The following is an 18,975-nucleotide window of genomic DNA, read 5'->3' as shown; positions in this document are numbered from 1 at the left end:
CACACTGGATTTCACATTCCCCCCTCCTGTGTGACTTAAATTGCTACGTAATTATGACCTGAGACTCATGGCACGAAGCTACAAGGCAGTAGCAGAATGGAAAGCAAAATTTGATTTCCTTTTTAGTTTGGAATAACCAAAACAAAATTGCCGACTTACATTTTAGCTAGGGCTGTAGATCATTTTGGATCTGGATGCAAATTTTGAGCCAAACTCGGCTGGATTAATCCAAAGTGCCCCAAAGCAGGTGGGATCAATCTGAATCACTTCAGGGTGCTTCACACTGATCCTGGCACTGCTGCTGCTTCTGCAGGCATTGTTACAAGTATGTATTATTTTAACTGTTTTATATTATTTAAATATATGCACACACCTTACTCGCAATGTGCCCTATGAACTATTTATATGTAGTATATAAATTGTTTTATTGTTCACAAGTATGATCAGGCCATGCTTGCACTGTGCTTTTCTAATTGTATTTTTTTTAGTTCTGTCTCATTTATATTGTACATATGTATTGTTACAGCCCCTTGAAGAAGGTCTAATGAAAAGCAAGGGGCTGAAACATGTTGGGCTTTTCCACAATAAATTTGTCTATAGCATCCTGAGACTTTTCTCCCTTTTTGTGCCCTTCAGCTAACAACCAGTAACACCCACTCCCTATCCATTTCCCAATTGTCCCTAACTGACTTTCATAGACATCTCCCTGACCTTTTAAAAACTCTGGCCAATTAGGTTCCCCAAGGAACTCCCAACTGCCAATCATCTTTGCTGACCCATTGACAAATCCAAACAAATGTATTTATTTGTAGTTCCCACAGTGGAGAACAAGCACACCCAGGAACTCACAGTCATGACCCCAAAGTGTGCAATGATCTTCAAACATGCCTGGATTAAATCTCAGGTTGCTTGAAGAGGGGGAGTCTCTACTTTTTGCCTGTTAATGCCTATGTGGTGCTCAAATGTTTGGTGAGACAGCCATTGAACAAAACTAGCAGACTTGGGTCGACTGTAACAAAAACAAAGGGCAACACATGAAATATGAGCAATAACTGCTAGTGAGGTTAGGAAATGAAAGTATTCCTTGTACCCAGAGATGCAACCTTCATAGCCTTAACCTCTAACCCCATTGCTTTAATTATAATCAGAGGAGTGAAAGCTATCGTGAGTTCTGAATATAAAGCTACAAAACAATAAAGATGTATTTTTAGGGGTTGGGCAGTAAACCGCAAGGGCTCAAAAAGACTCGCAAAGAAATAGAAGGGCAGGGATCAACTTAGTAGTGATGCAACATTCCCAGAACCAGAGAAGGCTGAAGACAAAAGTATAACCGTTTTGTAGGCACTCAAAGAAGCAAGAAAAAGCGTTAAAAGCATGTCAACTTAAACCACCAATGTATGAGTTAGGAGACCTCTAATAGAAGCAGGCAACAGCACAGCCCTTGAAACTTACATGCAAAGGGAAAAAGTGAACGTCATCTTATCCAATTGTTAGCACAGCTGTACGTGTCTTATCCAGTTGTTAGCAATTGGAAGCAGTTCTCCCACTGCATGGCACAAGCATAGACACTGGTAGCATGTGAAACATATCCCTCATTCTAAAAACTGACTACCAAAACAATCAAGATCCTAGCTGACATGTCTATTAAGCCAGAGCTGACATGATATAGACAGTGACCCTGTTCAGACGACATGCTAAGCCACAATGGTTAAGCATTTTGAGCTAAACATTATGGCTTAGCGTGTCATGTGAACCATGACTTATCATGTTGTGTGAACCATTCCTAACCATGGTGGATACATAGCCATGGTTTAAACACGCTCACCAACCATTTGCTACAAAAGTGTTAGCAACCTAACCATGGCTTAGCGTGTTGTCTGAACAGGCCCAATGCCTGCTAAAATCTTGGTGAAGCATCATAGCTCCTCCTTATCATAAGAAGCTGCTTTGTACCAGGGCAGACTAGTCGTCCACCTAGCCCAGTGTTATCTACACAGAATAGCAGTGGCCCTCTGAACCCCCAGGGTTGCTAGCAGAGGCCTTTCACATCATTTGCTACCAGATGACAGGGATGGAGCCTGGGGGCTTCTGCATACAAAGTATATGCTCCACCACACAGCTATGATCTCTCCCCACCATAAATAGCAAAAGAAGAATTGCACATGATAAGAAAGCATGTGAGAATGTACTTAATTTTCACAATTTATGCACATTGCAGAAGTTATTGTTGCATTATTTTGTGAAGGGACAAGGGGAGAGGTTCAGCACAAGTTACACAAAGCCCTGGTGACTTGTGGACTTATCCTCAGGAATTCAGCTAGAACAAGGTCAAGTGAATTGAATGATGCTGTCACTAATGGGATACTTCAAAAATTGAGTGGTGGCAGAGCTGCTTCACTGTTCCAGAATTATATTGCTCTTATCTTACAACAGGCTATTGTAACTCTCAACAGAAACATAGAAGCTAAAACTATATCCTAATTCTAAACTAAAATGTAAGCCAAATACTTCAAAGCTGTTTCTGGTGATGAGGGCTCTGAAGACCACACAGAGGTCAACTGCTTCTCACCATGGTATTTCAACACAGGCAGGCCCAGTTCTATATATGTAAAGTGGTTTCTCCTGCATTAAAATGAATGGGGGAGTCCATATGTCTGGAAGTAATACATGTGCAACAAGGCACATGCAAAGTTCTGTATCAAGAGAACACCCCCTCTTTTTACAATTATGTAAGGGCTTGGCTAGACCTACCTTAAAATGCTGTCGTGAGGAGGGGCCAGCCCATGCTAGAAGTAGTGCAGGCTGTCGCTCCTTTCCTCACGTCAGACACGATGGGGTAAAGGAAAGCCCCGTCGCGTCCTCCATTTTCTTCGAGACCTTAAAGGGCCAGGTGCGCAGGAGCACACCAGCAGCAAAGGTAGGTGTTTTTATTATTATTAAAAACAGGGTCCCTGCCCCCTGCCCCCGATTTCCCCTCCCTGGCCGTAATTTCCCCCCCCCGGCAATCTCCGGTCCATCCCCCCCACGATCTCCGATTCCCCCCCCCCCCGGTGATCTCCGGTTTCCCCGCCATCCCCCATGACTCCGATTCCCCCCATCCTCCATGGCTCCAATTTCCCCCCATCCCCTGCGATCTCCGGTTTCCCCCCCATCCCCCATGGCAACGATTCCCCCCGATCTCCCCACCCTGCCCTGATGGCCGCAGCGCTCCTGTGGAGCACTGCACACCGTCCACTGCTTTTCCCAGCTACTCGCGAGTAATTGCGGTAGCTGGGGAAAGCGGCAGCTACATGCCCGTGGTCTCGGGCTCAGCCTTAGACCACGGGAAATACCGGGCCACAAGCAGTGCCGTTTACCCCAGGGCCAGGGAGGTTTGACCCCTGCCTGAGCCCGGGATCCCCTGTGCGTCATCTGGACGCACAGGGACAAGCCCGGGCCTCGCACCGGGCTAAACCCTGGTCCAGCAATGGCCTAAGTTCTACTTTTCACAATAGGGATGTCAGAGGAATCCATTTTGAGAATGGAGCTTGATGAGCTTCTACTAGCTTGGCCTCTAGAAGCCAGTTTGGGGATTCCTAAGCTGGCTCGACTCAGCACGTGCTGAGTTGGGCAAGCTCGCAGTGTCCCACTTCTTCTATTTTTGTGTACAAATCCTGATTTGTGCAAAGTTGTGGCTGGGAACGTTTACAGAAATCACGATTTGCACAAAATCACATCTGCAAATAGCACAATCTGTGCAAAATTGCAGGCATAAATGGTCCTTTACGCCTGCATTTTTGCACAAAGTGCACTATTCATGGCTGCGATCTTACACAAATCGTGAGTTTCGTAAATATTCCCAGGTGTGAATTTGTGCAAATTGTAGCTTGTGAATAATAATAATAATAATAATAATAATAATAATAATAATAATAATAATAAATAAATAAATAAATAAATAAAATAAAATAAAATAAAAATACACGAGCTCTTGGGGCTCCCGCACTCTGTCTGGCAGCTTCCCAACATGGACCCCGGGGTCGGGCAACTGGCGGGTGTCCGGTGAGCAAAGCACGAACAGGACTTGGGGGAGTTCACCCATTATAGTCAGTACGACTAATGAACATCTATACCAACCTCTAGTGTGCTAAGCACTTACAGAACATGCAGATGCTAGGACAATGGGGGAAATGTTCAATAAGGAACATGAATGAACTTGTTATTAATGACCCCTTATCATAATCTTGATTTGGAACTTTGAATGATCGAATGGTCATCTGACTACAAAGATAGAAAGCACTTAAAACGACTCCTACAATTTGTATCCATCTCTATTTCATTAAAAAGGAAGATTAAACACACAATTTTACAAATTGTATTTGTATCCATAAAAGAGTGAGTGACAGTGATTTTAGAAGTTTGTAGACACTGACCCTGTTCAGATGACACACTAAGCCATGGTGGTTAAGGATTTTGAGCTAAGCCTTATGGCTTAGTGTGTTGTGTGAGCCATGACTTAGCATGTCGTGTGAACCGATCCTTACCATGGTGACTACAAAACCAAGGTTTAAATATGCTCACTAACCATTTGCTGCAAAAAGGTTAGCGGTGTAACCATGGCTTAGGGTGTTGTCTTAACAGGCCCATTGTAGCAAATAAAAAAGAAGACAGTCATTAATCCTTGCTCTCAAGCCACTTATATCAATGGAAGGAAATGTTAAGCTCTTTATTTCAAGAGGAACTATTTACTGTACCTTCATGTCTTCTTTTAACCTGGATGCTGTATTTCTAGAACATTATAAAGGCCACATCCAGTCTATGTTTTAGAATGTTATTAACAAGCATTGGGCTCATAAGCTACCCCTCTTCCCATTCCTCTGGCAGAACTATTGCTTCCATTTTCAACTAAACACAGTTCAGCATAGTTAATGTACGAACCCAGTCAAATTGTAATAAAATTAAGGCTTTACAATTCTAAAAGTTCAGATCCTTTATACCACAGCAGACATAATCCTGACCATTGGTTATGTTGGCAGGGGCTGATGGGAGTTGCAATCCAAAACATCCTACCCCTGGTTTAGGGAAACAAGCCAACTGTGGTTCCTCATCCTGGCTAGTTGCCCTAAACCAGATTAATTACAATGTTCACAGACAACAACAAATCACAGGTAGTCAAAAATGGAAGCAAAAGCTTCCAATCTCCTTCTTGCAGCTGTGCTGGAAGAGAGGGGAGGGGGAGTGCATAAGACCATGGTTCATACATGCAACACTAAACCATAGTTCAGTATTACGTCCAAATCCAAACTCACTGACAATTATTCACAAATAAATAGGAAACATGGCTCTCGATCTGTTTAAGTATGTTGCATCCCACAGTGTAGCAGCAACTAGTAGGGTGTTGTTGTTTTTTTAAAAAAATCCCTTTTATTGTGGATTTAACAGAATAGAACAGAAAACAAATTGTGAAATAAAAAAGAACATAAAATACATGTATAGGAATGTCATTCATTTAAAAAAGAAAAAGAAAAAAGGAGAGATTTATGCATTGGTTTCAAGAAAAACAGACCAAATATCTATGTATTTATCCACTAACAAGTGGAACCTATAAAGCACCCGTTCAAATGTTGTTAAATCATCAGTCCACTGCGTTATTGCAGGTGAACATTTATCCTTTCAGTGTAATGACATCAGTCTTTTAGCTGTCATAACGGCTCAGAAAATCCATGTGCACTGACCATGCTTTAACTTCCAAGAAACTGGTAGGTAGTTTAGGAGGACCTGCGTATCGTTCCATATTAAAGACTGTTTCAATACAAAGTTTATCCTTATTATGACCTCCTTCCAAAAGAAGGCAACTGTTGGGCATTGCCAAAACATATGAATAAAAGAAGTATTAGGTGCGTTACATCTCCAACAATTATGCAAATTAGACAAACTCTTATTATGAGTTGTGGAGTCCAATGAACCTGAAACAAGATTTTTGGCTGAATAAGGCATAGCCTAAGATCTGTTGAAACTTCAGATACAGACAACAATCCATTGACTAGGTAAAATAGGACACTCCACTTCTCTAGTCCATTCCTGTCTTAGACCCTGGGTTTCATATTTATTTACCGATACTAAGTATTTATATATATGGATCATGGGTCGATATGCTTGCTCAGTTGCTAGAAGTGTTTCCATCTATAATGGAGGGCCTTCCTAGATGAGACCTTAGCGTGCCTTCAGACCTGGTTTTCCTGCTGTGTGTCCAGATGATGCACAGGGGAATCCGGGCCCAGGCCGCAGTGAGGCCTCCTCTAACGTGCCATAAGCTAAGTTGCTTATGGCGCGCCTTTTCCCCAGCTCCAGCCTCAGAAGTCTAGTGACTTCCGTGGCTTTTTGCGGCTACTTGCTTACTCGCGAGTAGCCGCGAAAAGCCGCGGACCTGGCACAGCGCTCATACGAGTGCTGTGCCCATCAGCCCGGGGGGGGGGAGAAAGAGAGGGGAGGGGGAACGATGGGAAGGGGGTGGCAAGGGGGGAGGGCGGGTGAGATCGCGCCGCGTGCCGCCGCCGCCCGAGCAAGCAGGCGAGCGGCGCTTGCCCGGGCAATGCCGCCCCATGCCAGGCATTGCCCAGGCAAGCGCCGCTCACCTGCTTGCTCGGGCGGCGGCGGCGCGCGGCGCGATCTCACCTGCCCTCCCCCCTTGCCACCCCCCCTGCCATCCTTCCCCCCCGGTAAAAAAAACAACTTACCGTCTCCGGCAGCTTCGGGGCGCACGCGGCCCCTTTAACAACAAAAAAAAATGGCGGTCGCTGCAGGGATCCGACGTCCCTGCACGTCCGACGTCTGGAACCCTGGGCGATGCACGCTAACATTAGCGCGCCTTGGCCCCGCCTCCCTGCCGGCATAAGCCGGCACATCTAGCAAAGCCCAGAGGCTCTGAGGCTGTAAAAGCAACCAGACCAAACTTAGATTCCAGCAAGTGTTGCAACTGCAAGCAATGCCATTCAGCTATAGTAGGTAAATTATATTTAACATGTAAATCAGAAAATGACAAAAACTCATTGTCCAGATCTATTAATTGATCCAAGTAAAAAAATCATCCTATCCATCTATTTCCTCCACAAAAACACTTTCTTTCAAATTCTTAAATCTTAAATCTTTCCCCATAAAGTCAATTTTGCATGAGAGAATGGATCGAACTGTAATTGACATGATACTACCTGCTACTCTTCTCTAGCAGCCAGGACTGGAGGAAGGGCTTTATTTATTCTGGTATGTCAACAACCTAGTGCTATTTATTTGGAAACGGAGTCTGAACCAAAGGATTCCAGAACTAACCAGGGTGGAAAATCTAAACAAACTGGAAAAGACCAAAACATAGTGCAAGCTAACAGGTTGGCCTGATGGTATGAAGCAAGGTCTGGAAAACTAAACCTGCCTTCTTCAATTGGAAGCTGCATCCATTTCAAAGATATTCATGGTGGGGAGAACCCCAGAAGAATTTATGAAACAGAGCATTAAGTTGTTGAAAATATTTGCCAGGTATAAGTAGAGGAATGCAACGCATAACATAAACAACTTGAGGTATAATATTCATCTTTAGTGTGTTAACTTCACCCCATAGACTCAACAATGTCCATTTATTTATGTCTCACACAATCTCATTAATCAGCTTGTTCAAATTTATTTTAATCAGTTGAGATATATCTCTGAGAATAAGTATTCCCAGATAGGTAATAAAATCAGGGCACCATCTAAATTGCCTATTAGCCAACATACTAGAAAATATGCTATCTCCAATTGGCATCAGTTCAGTCTTTGACCAATTAATTGAATAAACAGACAGATCACCAAAAGTATTAATCAATTTCATGAAAGCAAGAATAGACGCCTGGAGTTTAGAAATGAACAATAAAAGATCATCAGCATAAAGAATAATTTTAAATTCTAAATCAGCATGCACAAACCCATGAATAATACTATTCTGTCTAATTGCACAAGCCAGGGGTTCCAACTACAGATCAAATATCAATGGGGAAAGTGGACATCCTTGTCTAGTGCCTCGCCCAAGCAGGAAAAAAACTGACAACCAACTGTTGGTCATAGTAGAATGTAGAATTTACTACTTTTTTGATTTTGTAACCCCCCATCCTGAAAGTTAATGGAACTTCTCATGACTTTGTAGCCATGGAGTATTTCAAAGAAGTGGTCTTCTGATGACCAGGGGAGAAGGAGGAATATTTGTCTGCTCAGATTCCTGACTGCTTCTGAATTCACATTTTATTTAGTATTGCTTAAACAACTGTTTGTAGTGGACTGGGCAGTTGTATGCTTTCCAATGTTTGTTTGTTTGTTGCTCTGTGTAGTCCTTTCATTCCCATATGAAAGGACTGATCCTGGCAGCCCCTGGCAGCATTATCTTACCCAGATGGTGGCCATGTCACTTTTGTAGGTATTCAAAGAGTACAGCTTTTGAGACTGCAACACTCAAACATCAAACAATATGCAGCAAAGACAACTGCTTAGATACCATTCAGTTGTCTCACATAGTGCAGTGAACCAGAGCTCCACTTTCTCATCCCTTTAGTCTTCAGCTCAGTTGCTGATTTCAGAAGGCTAGCCAGTATTTCCCAGTATTCTGAGTACTAACAATACAATCCCTGAGCCCAAATGTTCCTCAGGAGAGAAATGGAGAGGAGAGTTTAAATGCAAACGTGAATCAATTGCATACGTATTTACCTATTCCTTGCTTAAGTAAGACATGAAGTAATACAAATCAAACCCCATTGGCTTAATTAGGGCCTAGCTATTACAGAAGTCTGTTAAAGCAACTATAGTAGACAAAGCGCCTGAGCTAAAGTTAATCAAAACCCAACCACTTTCAGTGCTTTACCTAACGAAAAAAGGCACTTTGTGCTTGGTAATACACAGCAGAAAAGTAACAGCGGGAGCTGAAAAGTTGCTTAACCCTTTCCCTTTGAACTCCTTTACTGCTTCAACATGCCCCCTCCCACCATGGGATTCCAAATATGTGCATGCAAGGAAAGGTAAACATATTTTGAAGCTGACAACGCAACTTTAAGGGGAAGGGCAAATTTGTGGTGGGCAGAAAAAGGGCTAAGCATCCCTCCACCACTTCTCAGCTCTAAATCATCCCTTCCCAAAGCAGCTGTTAATGAAAGAAGAGCCCTGCTGGATCAGACCTGAGGACTATCTAATCCAGCATCCTATTTCCCAGAATGGCCAAGCAGATGCCCCCTGGAAGCCATAAGCAAGGTGAGAAGTCAATGACCCTCTCCCTCTTTGTTTCCCCAGCAACCTGGAGGTATCACAGAGCCATCACGACTGGTAGCCAATACTATACTCTTTTATACTTATGAAAAAGGCCAATATGCTTTCCCTGCATGTATTTGTGTTTAGCACTTAGTTAGACCATAGGTTGCATAGATAAATAAGTAAGCAATAGTCCTGTCTAGCTTAAAACCCAGAGATAAGGTATGTGACCATATGCTAGGGCTGTAGAGAAACCAATGAATTGTGAAACTGACCCAAATATTTGAGGAGAAAAGGTTTGGTGAGATGCCCACCCACTTTTGGTTCAATGAATCATTTTGCACATTTATCTGGGGCAAGTCCCATTGAACTCACTTGGGTTTACTTCTGATTGGAAACGTAAACGTAAATTGTACCCTTAATCCCCTTCCCCCACACACACACACACGATGGGATAATAAATCATGGCGTTCTTACACTAGGTTTAGAAATATACTTAATGTAGGCATTAAGGGGGAAAGTGTGATCTATTAATTTAATAATTCAATATGTAATCAGCAAAAGAAAACACACACACACACACAAATAATTTATCATTTGCATGTATTTGCTTTATATGCACATTGAATGGATGAAGAAAGGGGAATCTATTCCACATATTCCATATATGTGAAATATATCTACAGATATTGATAGTTGGTTTCCTTTGTTTTATTAGTCATGTTGCACTTTCAAGAACTTCCATGCATTCTGTTTATTTTCAGTGTATTCTTCTTGCATGCATTTTATATTTGGTTGGTGCTGTAAATAAAGTTAGCTAAAGTTGCAATCCTACAGTCAAGGTGCCCACACAATGTAGTGCTCCAATCTTGGAGGCTCCATTCTGTCCAAAACCATCCTGGGCTCTTACTGGCAGGGCAGAAGGAACATCAGAGGCCTCATTTCCTCCCGCAAAAGGGGAAATCAGTTAGACAGGCCTATTTACCAATTATTTGCATAACTTCCCTTCTCTGCTGTGGGCATGGTTGCTGGCTGGGAGGGCTTAGGACCCCTCAGACCCTCAGCCACTACCCCTCCCCCCAACACCTGCTGATATACCCTCCCCCCCCCCACTTTTCTATGAGGTCGGAGTTCTGACCTTGCAAAAGGAGCAGCTAGGAGGAGCCAGGAGGGGGGTTCCAATATCACACACACACACACACACACACACACACACACACACACACACACAGGGTGGGGCTCTCTCTAAGACCTTGCGGGTTCTTTTCTGAACAAACCTATCGTACCTGGGACACTATCTAGGGGCCATTGGTTTGCTCTCTAATTAAATAATGTAAAAGTTCTTATCTGTATCTCCTTTAGTTCCTATGGCTAGTCATCTGAGCAATTGTTCAGGAAATAAATATCGCAGTCTTAACATGCAGAAGGACTCCATTGTTTCTCCTCCAAAAGGCAAAAATAGCCATTCCTCCGGACGTTCTTACACCAATAAACTCTTTTCTTCCTCCACTGCGATTGCTTGTAATGACATACTTACAAACTAAACTATCTTATGTTTCATCTGCATCTCCCTAGTTATTATTTCCTTGACATCTTACACAATGCATCCGTTCTTTTCTTTTTACTGAAATGTTGCTGTAGATACGAGGGTTCACTTTGAAACTTCCACAAACTCATAGCATCTCAGCTACTGATGTGCCAGTCTACCTACGATATCTGTCATGCATAAGATGTTTAAATCATCCTGAGCGGTCATCATCATCATATGATGACCTGTGCTCCCCAGCCTGGAGTCCTCCAAATGTTTTTGATTTCAACTCCTCTGACCCCAGCCACCATAGGCAAAGAGTTGGGAATTGTAGTCCATATTATTTGGAGAGAAGTCAGGGAAGACTGAGGGCTCATCTACATCAAGCAGGATATTCCACTATGAAAGCGGTATAAAAGTATATAAAAAGTATATATAAGGCAGGAGCCACACTACTGCTTTATAATGATATTGAAGTGCACTGCAGGATCTACACTACTGCTTTATAGTGGTACTGAAATGCACAGAGAACTGTTGGGGCCCGTGACAGATCTACACCAAGCAGGATATTCCACTATGAAAGTGGTATGAAAGCAGTATATGGTATGTGTCAATGGGCCCCAACAGTTGTCAGTGCACTTCAATACCTCTATAAAGCAGTAGTGTGGCTCCTGCCTTTTATATACTGCTTTCATAGTGGAATATCCTGCTTGGTGTAGATGAGCCCTGAGCCAGCAGAAAAAGAATGGAGTGTACAATAGGACAGAAGTTACCCAGCAGTTCATACAGCGTTTCAATGTCAGTTCAGCAACGCAGCTTTGTACTTGTCTATGATCTCCCCAAGGCCTTCTAACATTTTATATATTTGAGGGCTTGCTTAAATTTTCTACGATCCCATTGACAATCTGAGCTAATAATGCTATTTAGCTGAGTGTTGTTTTTCACAGTTTGTTGTTGTTGTTGTTGTTTTTTAAAAAATCCCACTGTAATTACATGGCTGAAATCATTCCTGTGGCACTGCCATTGAGAGATTCTCCTTTTCCTTTCATGTTGAAAAGAACCCCGTGAATTGGTGTCCCTGTTCATTTGCATCTCCCGGTCATATTTTGATTGAGAATTTCTTTGCTTGCATTAGTATGGAGGTCCTTGTGTAATAAGAAGCCAAGTGTGTTTGACAGAGAATCAATGTGTCCTAGCTGGCAGTTCTCTGTAAAGCATGTTAATTCCCTCACCTTGGCTGCTGTGGATAGCGAATATGCCTACATAATAGGCAGATATCTTAACATGCCTTAAAAGTATAAAGAAATAAACCTAGTATTGACTGGTCAGTATTTAATTAGGAATGCAAATGTGTTCCCCCATTCAAGATACATTCCATTCTTTCAGCTCATTCTGTGAGACTGTATTCTCAATCAGGTTTCTTAGGATGGAGGGTAGTGGACAGTGTGTCTTCCACCTTTAAGCTAAAACTCAAAAATGCCTCAAATTCTACACAATGAACTTTTGGAAACAACAAGGTGTCCTATTTGATTCTTCTGAGTTTTTCTTGGTCTCTAATTAGGTATGTTGGGTCCCATGACACATACCATATACCGCTTTCATACCACTTTCATAGTGTAATATCCCGCTTGGTGGAGATGTGTCATGGGCCCTAACAGTTGTCAGTGCACTTCAGTACCACTATAAAGCAGTAGTGTAGATCCTGCCTTGGTGGACATTTGCATTATGAGGACGTCATTCACAGCTCTCCACTTTCAAGCGATGTCTACCACAGCACTGGAGGGCTGTTAAGTCAAAGTTGCTTACACTCTAATACTTTATGTTTATGACATCCCAGGTGTTAAAACTATCCTTTATTGTCTTCTGTTTTTAATAGTATTATTTTATGTTCTGTATAATAAAAAATACTATTCATTTAACTTTGTTGTGTCACAGGGCTGTTTTGGTGCATTAGCTGCTGAAGTTAAATAATAATAACTCAACCTAATATGGTAAACTGTACAGGAGTTAATTATATAGGGCTATATCATATAAACATCCTATGCACTTTTAATGATTTTGCTTATTTTATTTTGTTAATATTTTTCTTTATTTTGATATATTTTTGGCTTGAACAGATAAGGCGCATGGGGCATTCTTTTATATCTGAGTACCAGCAACCCATTTGTATTAGAGGTGATTTACACATTTTATAAAATGCATGGTAGAACTGTACTACACGAAAGTGGTAGGTAAGAAGCCATATTTTGAAGGACTCCCCATATGTTAAAAACAACAACCAAAACCCCAATGATCTACATGTAGTAAACTAGATATCACACACACACACACACACATTTGAGTAGTCCTTTCCATGATGTGCTGGTTTACTACATGCAAATTTTATTTCATAATTTAAATGGGGGAGGACATATGGAGTCTAAAATGGTACAGTCCAGAATTCCAGGATTTTGGGTCACTTTGTCATGTGCAATACAGCTCCACCCTGCAACACTGGAGAAACATGAGAAGCTTTAGACCACAGGAAAAAATACCTACATTGCACCTCTTCTGTCTACAATGGGTGGGTTGGATTAATTTTTCTGAATAAAATTCAAATCTTTACTATTATTTGGAAGAAAGTATCTCTGAAATGGATTGTTGCTGAAGTCCCCTTATTTACCTCTCACACCTATGAATACTGCATAGCAAAATGATTAACAAAGCTGTGTTAATTGGTAATGAATGTAAGAATCAAGCCACTTACCCGAATCATCATAACTGAACATCTAATGTCATGGATTGTATCGTAGACCTTCTTAGAGATATCAACAAACTGATTGTCATCAAACAGATGGATCGTATTCCTGCTTAAATTTTCAAGTGCCATGTTGACTTGAGTAATAAATGCTGGAATCACTGTCCGTTGAATAAAAAAAAAGAGTTAAAAAGATGAGTGTAGAATGTTATTTGAAACCATTATCTAGTTTTGAGAAATCACATGTCTCTGGTTTTTTAAATGCTTCTGGAGACTTAATGGTTTAAAGAAGATAATATGGAGGGAAGAGGAAGGTAGCGAGCTAGGGCAATGTGTAGCACATTAAATTTCCATTTGTCCACCAATTAAGGCTTTTTATGTGGATTAAGAGTTGATTCACATGATCGTTCAGTGGAATTCTGCCTGATATTGCTGTACTGTCTCCCTCCTGCTGAGTGTGCAATACAGTATAGGAGAATACAGAACAATTCTATGGGAATAACAGTACAATTTTATGCATATCTACTCAGAAGTAAACGCTGCTGAGTTCAATGGGCTTACTCCCAGGTATGTGTGTGTTGGATTGCTATAGTAATAAAGGGCAGAGCTGGGGGAGAAAGGAGAGGGAATGAATAAACATTGCGCAATAATATAAATATCAATGTCTGCATTTTTTTCTGGATCATTGTTCCTGTATTTGCCATTTTCAAAGTTGGATTAGTATGGAACTAGTTATTCTCTTGATGTCTTGAATCCAAATGGTCGCTGTAGTTTAGCAACAAACCCTTCTCTAAGATCCAGCCCTCTTCTGGACTCGACGCACTCAAGAGCTTGGAATAGCATTGCCAGATTGATGCTACAGCCCAGTTTCAACGGTATTTCACTGTGACTGAAGGAGCAATCCTAAGCATGTTTAGACAGAGGAAAGGTCTACAACTCCCAGAAGACCCCTGCAGGGCAGGCTGTAGGACTTTTCTCTGTCTAAATATGCACAGGAACTTAATTTACTATATATTTAATCTCAGGCACATGGGTATAGAGGAATCATGTAACAAGACCCTTGAAACAGGATCCAGTGTCTATACCATTTATGAACAGTTTCCCGAGACTTTAGCTAGGGGACATCAGATAACCATGGAGGTACATTCTGATCAATAATGAGGAAATAAAAGCCCTTTCCAGGCTACAGTTGAATGTGTGGAGGTGGGAGGTGAAGAATACACCTGCTGCCTCTGCTCCTGATGTCTGCACAGCCATCTGATTGCCTGTATAGAACCTATGCATTTGGACTTGGGCTGGGCAATCTGTGGCTCTCAGACTGATTTCAAAAGCCCTCTGACAGTCCAGACCTTTGGCAAGGGCAATCAGCCTGCTCAGTGGGGAGGAAAAGGGAGAGAGAGAGAGAGAGAGAGAGAGAGAGAAGGGGATGGCCACACCCAGTTTTGGCTCTGGTTCCACTCACCACTGGTTTGTGGCCCACAACATATTACCAAAAACAAAAGGAAAGCATCCAAACCAGGTCAACAAAAGGAGAAACAGGTTCTCAGGATGCAAATAATTTATTTTCACAAAGCCCGACACATGTTGGCCTGTACTTTATTCAAAGGCCTTCCGCCATAGATGATCACAGGAGACAATGATCTTCCTAGAGGCAATTCTACAGACACTATCTTCTAACAAACCCCTGAGGAAGGCCTTTGAATAAAGTACAGGCTAAAATGTGTCGGGCTTCATGAAAATAAATTATTTGCATCCTGAGACCACAACAGATTACCCGCGCGGGAAAGCAATCCTTGACAGAAAAAGAGACGTTCCCAGCCCTGGTATTGATTTTGTAATTTTCCAGTTCAAGCAGCGATACCCTCGAACAGAGGTCTCAATGCAGATGACTGTGCAGAGGTCAGCAGCATTCTGTATATATGCACACTGTGTATCGGCAGATCATCAGATGAACATATGACGATCCGAAGCAGGACAGTATGCACAATCCTGACACCACCCTTTAGGGTGTTCATTGGGTCCTCTGAAAAGTACCAATACACATAACCTTTCCCATTTTGTATCTCTCAAAAATCAAGAACAAGGCAAAATTAATCTGTATTGCTATGCAACGTCCCTGTTGACTCTGAAGGAAGCTTCACCTTAATGTGAACTGATGGCGTACTTTTCAACGTGTTTCAATGGTAATGATCTCAATCCAAAAACATTACCATGATAAAACAACAGTACTAAATGTGTGTACTTTAGAGACTACGTTGTTAGGAGGTTGGCACTGCTAAAACGTAGTAAAGTCATCATGATCTGACTGAGGTCTAGCATAGTTTCTCATGGGTGTTCCCCATCAAAGATTCAAGAACGGAGATAAATCTTCAGACTTCAAAATAAAAATGGCAGCTAACTTTCAACATGAAAGCACAGCCATGAGCTCTTTCAATGCAGTTTAATTTCCAGCACTATTAAGCACCCATGTGTTAGGAAGTGCTCTGTCTAGCATGATACACAGAGCAATCTTTAATCTGTAGAAAGGGGACACCCATCCCCAAAAGACTACGTAATGCTGGTTCTGATTGAATAGCTGTTTTAACGTTCTGAAGATCTTAGTGAAAAGCACTCTACAGCTCACTAGATGTTTTTAAAAGGATCTTTAATAATAAAAAAATAGACTGGCTATTTAGCTAAAGCACAATTAATTTGTGCATGCTATTATAATTACAACAGTGTTGCTCTTCATATTATTGTACTTTTTTCCAAGGCTGGATAAATTGGCTGCTGCTAAAGGAGTATAGGACAGGTTAAAAACAAAAAGGAAGAAAGAAAAGACACATAAATTGATTTGATGATAACACAGATGTTATCACCTATTCACTACAAAGGTAATCCTGAAATTAATCAGATTCAAGCAAAGAAGTGCTGCTAACTCCACTTTTCATCAAAACTCAATAAAGGAAATTGTCACTCCAAAGAAGACTTTTGAATGATGAGCAAGTTCTTACAGTGGTTTAGAATAATTCCCAAGCAGAAACTGCTGAGATCTGGCGTGCTTCCAGTTGAGGTTTTTTTAATCACACCATTACCCTGGCTCATTATGGGGGTCCAAATGGCTTTGTGCTGCTTCCAGTATCAGAGGCAGTAAGCCTGTGTGCACCAGTTTCTGGGGAACATGGGTGGGAGCACCATGCCCTGCTTTGTTGGTTCCTGGTCGACAGCTGGTTGGCCACTGTGTGAACAGAGTGCTGGACTAGATGGACCCTTGGCCTGATCCAGCATGGCTCTTCTTATGTTCTTATGTTGTCATCTTCCACTTGTAACCCTCCCATGTTTCCCACTACTACTTTCATCTTTGCTCTTTCCACATATGCTTGCACACACAACCCACAAAACACTAAGGAGGAAATAGCTCCACAAAGTCTTTTGACTGGTAGCACTAGGCTCCATCCCTCTGGAAGTACCCTGGTGTAGTAACATGGCTAAGGCTGTAATTCTATCCATACTTAACCGAGAGTAAATGTCATGATCTTAGTGGAGGACTTCTGAATAAACATGCATGGGGTTACACTACCAAAGTTTGAGGTGTCAACTTGTCCATTCTGCTCTTGCTGCTTACCTTCAAGGTTCCAAGGTTTCTGTAACATTTCTGAAATTACGCCATGGCCCCACAGTAGAATTTCTACTAGGGGTATACACAGCCCCCCCACCCCACCGACTTGCCTCTGAGGCCATTTTGGAGCCTCCAAAATGGCCCCGATTTGACTCATTGGGCTCATCTACAACAAGCAGGATATTCCACTATGAAAGCGGTATGAAAGTGGGATATAAAAGGCAGGAGCCATACTACTGCTTTACTACTTCTACCTTTTTTCCTCCAAGGATCCCAAGACATAATCCTCCTCCTCTCCATTTTAACCTCACAACAACAATCTTGTTAGGTAGGTTGGGCTGAGAGTCTGTGACTGGCCCAAAGTCACCCAGAGAGCTTCCATGGCCTAGTGGGGACTAGAACCTGGATCTCCCGACTCCTGACTTCATGCACTACACCACACCATCAGTGATGATAATGATGATGATTGTGTTAAATGCCAACTCTCTGTGGTTAAATATTTTTTCTACCTTGTCATAAATCATTCCATTTAGTAATGCTAACAGGCCTTGTGCCATTCAGATGGAAGTATGAGCATTCTTGACTTTCTAAAATGAAATCAAAGGTCCATCATACTAAACATAAACAAGAGAGTATATCACTTTACAGCCACATTGCTAGGCCCTGATTTTATTTTATTTTATTTAAAAAAAGTACTATAACTTTTAATTATTAAAAAGTACTCCAACAGCAGAAGGCTAGAGTTATTTCTTTGTCTTTCAGAGGAAAAGAATGACTCTTTGAACCAAGAAAGAGTTTGGGGACTTCAAAGCTGTGCTTCTTTCTTAATTAGGCATTCTAAAAAAGAAAAATAAGATTTTCTTTCCATCTTTATTTCCTGGCCCCTCTCAAAATCATAAAGCTTTCTAAAGACTTTCGGATCTTTGAGGTCTTAGACCAAAGGCAAAGCACATCATCACAGAATTCTGTGATGCCAGAAAAAAACACCTGTAATTCCCAATTCTGGATCTTATATTCTCAAAAGCAGGCCTAATTGATTTCAGTGTAGGGTAGAACTAGATGTTAGGACGGGCAAAGAGCTGTCCCTGCTCCACATCTCTGTCTCCAGAAACATCTCTGTTTCTGGTAATATCTAGAATAACACAATGCATGATGTGCTGTTAGCATGCAGTGCATTTCTCTGCCCTTCTACCAATGGCTAATGATGTGAAGGGCTGGCTTTACTGTGTCGCAGGGTGAAGCAACCTGAAGAGCATCCTGACAGTTCCCTGAACATATACCCACACCCACACATGAAAACATTGGCACATGGTGGAATACCAGCAGAGGACTTGGGAAGAATGTGGCTGAAGCACTGATCAGCTGTCAGAAGAGGCAGTTAGGCAAGGATGGAGAGAATACATCCCAGAGGAGGCAAGGAGTGTGGTAGAAGGTAGGCAGGAAAGAAAGGGAAAGAGAGGAATGGGGCAAAGGATGATGGAGGAAGACAAGAGAAGACAAGAAGGATGGGCAAGGTGGGGAAATAAGTGTGAAGTGGGACTCCAATTTCTTAAAAGTGTAACTCTGTTATCAAACTGTTGGGAAACTGATCTATCTGTTACAGTATGTAAATCATGATCAACCAACATATAATATCAACTTCTAATCTAAGAGGACTGCATTGGCCAAGGTTTCTTGATGTACAGGTGGGTCATTATTCATAATTAGCATACCTCATTCCAGGGCAGACAACTAACAATGCAGTAGAAGTCATAATAAGTAGCTGAGAAATGATCTGTTCAAAAACAAATTAAAATGGCGGCAGGATGGATGTGTGTGAGGGGGTGGGGTGAGGTGGAGAATGGTGGTGTCGACACAGTAGAAAACTATTTC

The 18,975-nt window shown here is 41.9% G+C and overlaps 1 protein-coding gene across 1 annotated transcript in view; it reads right to left on the bottom strand.

The window, feature by feature from the left end:
• CTNNA3 (catenin alpha 3) overlaps positions 1–18,975 on the bottom strand; it is a 902,456-nt gene that overhangs the window by 162,503 nt on the left and 720,978 nt on the right. The window contains exon 13 of the mRNA XM_063133292.1: positions 13,515–13,666. Coding sequence (XP_062989362.1) covers positions 13,515–13,666 — 152 coding nt within the window. The remainder of the gene's footprint in view (positions 1–13,514; positions 13,667–18,975) is intronic.

The sequence above is a fragment of the Elgaria multicarinata genome, chromosome 8 (genome assembly GCF_023053635.1).
Source record: "Elgaria multicarinata webbii isolate HBS135686 ecotype San Diego chromosome 8, rElgMul1.1.pri, whole genome shotgun sequence".
Classification (NCBI taxonomy): Eukaryota; Metazoa; Chordata; class Lepidosauria; order Squamata; family Anguidae; genus Elgaria; species Elgaria multicarinata.
Note: the sequence above shows the minus strand (reverse complement) of the source record. Positions and strands in the feature narration are given on the sequence as shown.